Consider the following 3,666-nt stretch of genomic DNA (forward strand, 5'->3'; position numbering starts at 1 on the left):
CCCGTCACCTGGCGCAGGGCACGGAAGTCTTGGCCCTCCTGGCTCGTGCCGAGGGGCAGAGAGGATTGCCGCGGCCGTGCGTGGCACTGCCCGGTCCCACAGCGCGCCTCCTTGCGCTGCCTTCCAGGGACGCTGTCACGGCAGGGATTTAAACGCCGTTTCCAACGTTGTCTTTATAAATGCGGGGAGGAATGCTTCTGGACTGAGGGACAAAGCTGGGCTCAGCTGGGTGTTTCTCAGGCGCTTGGAAAGCTGAGGATCAACACTGCTCCCATGGCGGCCTTTGGTTTCACCAAAAGGAGAGCGGGTCTCTCCTCTTCAGCAGCGGAAGGAGTTTCCACCTTCCCTCAGCTTTGCCAGAGTTGCTGAGATGTTGCCAAACTTCGGTGGGAAGCATCACCCGAGGTGGCACGAGGTGGCCACGCTGCAGCTACGCGATGGGGGTGCCCAGCCCAGGGACCCATCGAAACCAGGGTTGCCCCGGGAACACCGACAGTGTGGAACGCTGTCGGTGTTCCCGGGGCAGCCCTGGTTTCTACCGTCTTCTGTACCTGTGGTGGGAACACACCATGGTGCCCAACCCCCAGCAGGGGTCCAGAGAGCCAGGGCCGGAGCTCGCCCAGCTGAACTGGTTTTTCGAACCCATCCCCACAGAGATTGGGCACCTCTTGGTGCGGGTCTCATCACCGAGCCACGATGGATCAGACTCAGAGAACAGTTGAGGTGGGAAGGGACCTTTGGAAATGCTCATCCATTCCCTGCTCAAAGCAGGGTCAGCTAGAGCTCAGGACCACATCTGGTTGGGTTTTGAGTATCTCCAAGGACGGAGATGCCAGAACCTCTCTGACCAACCTGTGCCAGTGCTTGACCATCCTCACAGAAAAAGCTTTTCTGAAGTTTAACTTGAATCCCTGCACTTCAGTTGCAGTTTGGCGCTTGGTCTTTCACGGGGCACCACTGAGGAGCATATGCCTCTGTCTTCTTTACCCCCCACCAGGTATTAATAGACACGGATAAGAACACACACACCCCCCCCCCAGCCTTCATTTTTCCAGGCCAAACAGCCCAAGCTCTCTCAGCCTCTCCTTATAGGACAGCTGCTCCAATCCCTTAATCATCTTAGTGGCCCTTATGGTCCTGGAAAGGGAGCAGGTTAAAGCAGCAAAGGCAGGGACCCCCCCCACGGCATCGCCCCGTGGCGCTGCCAGCCACGAGCTGGAGCAGGCAGCGATCGCATTGGCACTGCCAGCGCTGGCGGAGCTGGGGATTTACGGCCCCCAGGCTGAGCAGGGTCTGTCCATCAGCGTTTCCCGGGGTTTCTAAGCAACTCCCAGCAGGTTACAGCCTCCGTGTCCTTTTTCCTCACCTCACTGGAGCAGAGCTTTTTGGGATGGCTCGGGTAGAACGCCACGCGTGGCCGGACACGCAGGGCACGGCCAGCATGCGGCTCCATGCTAACGCTGCACAGCACGTCACGGCGCATGGGGCGTCCCAGATGGGACACCGCCTTAGCGTAACCACTGTTGGATGCAGTTTTACCTGCAGATGGGACTGCGGGAAGGGGACAACCAGGGGACACTTTGCTGCATCACTGCCAGCTTAGCCTTCCTCCACCTGCGTTGGGGGCCGGACAAGCCCCAGGAGGGAAGCAGCGTGTCTCCCAAAGCACCGCATCGCACCGTCAGCTGTAGGCAGCAAGAGATGTGGGATGCGGGTCCCAGCTGCCACATACAACTGTGGACAAGAGCACCCGAGAGGTGGAAAGTGGCCCAGCCATCTTCTACGTTTGGTTTCATTTCTTTTCCCCCCCTGAATAACTGCTGGAAATAAAAACAGCCCAGTGCTTCAGTGGCCAGAGCTACGAGTTCAATTCACTCACCTACGTGGGTGTCCTCCTTGCCCTGCCGAAACCTAGCCCCATCCCCGCAGAACAATACCACCTTCCAAGATAAGCTAAGGTGTAGCTTATCTAAGGCTGTAGAGAGATCGGAGGAGGAAAGCAGCCTTCTGTCAGGGCAGGCAGGGAGCTGCAGGTCAGGACAAAATGACTCTGCTCCTGGAATTGCAAGGAATACTCTCATTATTTATGTGGCTTTAAGAACGTCTGGGGAAAAAAAAAACCCACCAGATTAATTTAGGAATCTAGTGCCCAGCCCCTTGCTCTGAATGGGCCTACGCCAGCACTGCCGAAGACCTCTGCCCCACGGACACTGCCAGGTCACCTGGAATTGCAGGACTGTCATTTTAACTGGAATAAACTTAAAAAAAAAAAAAAAAAAGGTCTTGGTTTTGGAGCAGCACTCACTTAAAACGTTCACTGCAGTTTGCATCCTGCTTGGGTTTTTTTTTTTTATTTGAGGGCTAGGGAGGAGTATGACAACCATCACAAGAGCCAGCTGTTTGAAAGGAGGCAGGGGACTCAACTTTTCCCTCCAGGACTTAATGTCTCCTCCAGCCCTCGCGCAGGAACCGCACCGCTCCATGGGGTGAACTCCCTGGGAGCCACTCTCACAGCACACGGGGACAGACACAGCACCACAGAGCATGTTTTGCGGCAGTGTGTTTGCTGTTTCAAAGGAGACAGTGTGCCAGCACCACGTTTGTCAGCCAAATCTGTGTCAGCGCTTAAAACATCTCCCTCTCGTACGGACGTGCTTGCGCTCAGCAGCACCGACTGTTGCAGCTACTTGCTTTTCTTGTAGGAGCTGCAGCCCGTGGGAGGGTGTCTGTGTCACAGTTACATTACCCATATGCTCTGGCTTTGGCAAGACGTTCCTTTTCCTCATTTACTGCTGTCTTCCTTTTAATTAAAGGCGTGCATATGGATTCTGGAGCACTGGGCGGTATCGGTTTTTACCTGCTGGTCTCAGGGTAGCGTCCTGAGGAGCCCCTGCAGATCATCAGCGCAAAATAACTGATCAGCAGGCGCACCCTCCTCTTGGACGGCATCGGGGCTGGTGCCAGGCTGTGACACCAAGAGCACCCACCAGCCAGAACGAGCCCAGGCAGACGCTGCCGCCTTGGAGCGCCGCAAGCTCCCGTCAGCCCTCGTGTAAGAAATGTCTTAAATCTTGATGCCAAGTCATTTTTAGGGGGTTGTAGTTTGGGAATCTCCGGTTTGAGCAGCCTTAAAGTTGGACCTCTCACCTTATCCCAGGCCTGTACGAAATCACGTTTCCACGGCATTCACTAGGGCACTCAGAAATGATTCGAACGGCTAAGTAGCCCGCGTTGAACCACGGCAAAGCAACAGCCTCCTCACGATCGCTGATGTGTTCCTCGCAGGGCTGTCAGGCACATACGTACGGGCTTGTTCTCCACGGACCGCTCCTAGGGTGACAGCTGGGGCCTCATTTCGTACGGAGACCAAAGTGTGCTCCAGGCAGTCTCCTGGAGCCAGCGCTCCTCTCCATTTTGATTCCTGCCTGAACCGAGTTTTGAGCTTAAAGCAGGATTCATGGCTACACACGAAAAGATATGCCATTCTTCCAAAAATTACAGCATGAGAATTGATGGGTTGACAGCTTTGAATAAATGTAAATGATTTTTAAAAAAATTCCCGCTACAGAACCTCATTTCCCCAGAAATGTTCTTAGCAGATTCTTCATGCTGTACTGACTTAATTTCCTTTTACACCAACCCGTCTAGTGGACGAAGGGAAGGCAA

At 54.7% G+C, this 3,666-nt stretch overlaps 1 protein-coding gene across 1 annotated transcript in view; it reads left to right on the top strand.

Moving 5' to 3' along the window:
- The window catches only part of FAM65A (family with sequence similarity 65, member A), a gene marked incomplete at its 5' end in the record, with an annotated part of 11,258 nt that extends 10,536 nt beyond the window's left edge, over nt 1–722 (top strand). Inside the window, 1 exon segment of the mRNA XM_009330368.1 lies at nt 655–722. Coding sequence (XP_009328643.1) covers nt 655–722 — 68 coding nt within the window.
- Nucleotides 723–3,666: the final 2,944 nt, after the last annotated feature.

The sequence above is a fragment of the Pygoscelis adeliae genome, unplaced genomic scaffold, assembly GCF_000699105.1.
Source record: "Pygoscelis adeliae isolate BGI_AS28 unplaced genomic scaffold, ASM69910v1 Scaffold458, whole genome shotgun sequence".
Lineage (NCBI taxonomy): Eukaryota > Metazoa > Chordata > Aves > Sphenisciformes > Spheniscidae > Pygoscelis > Pygoscelis adeliae.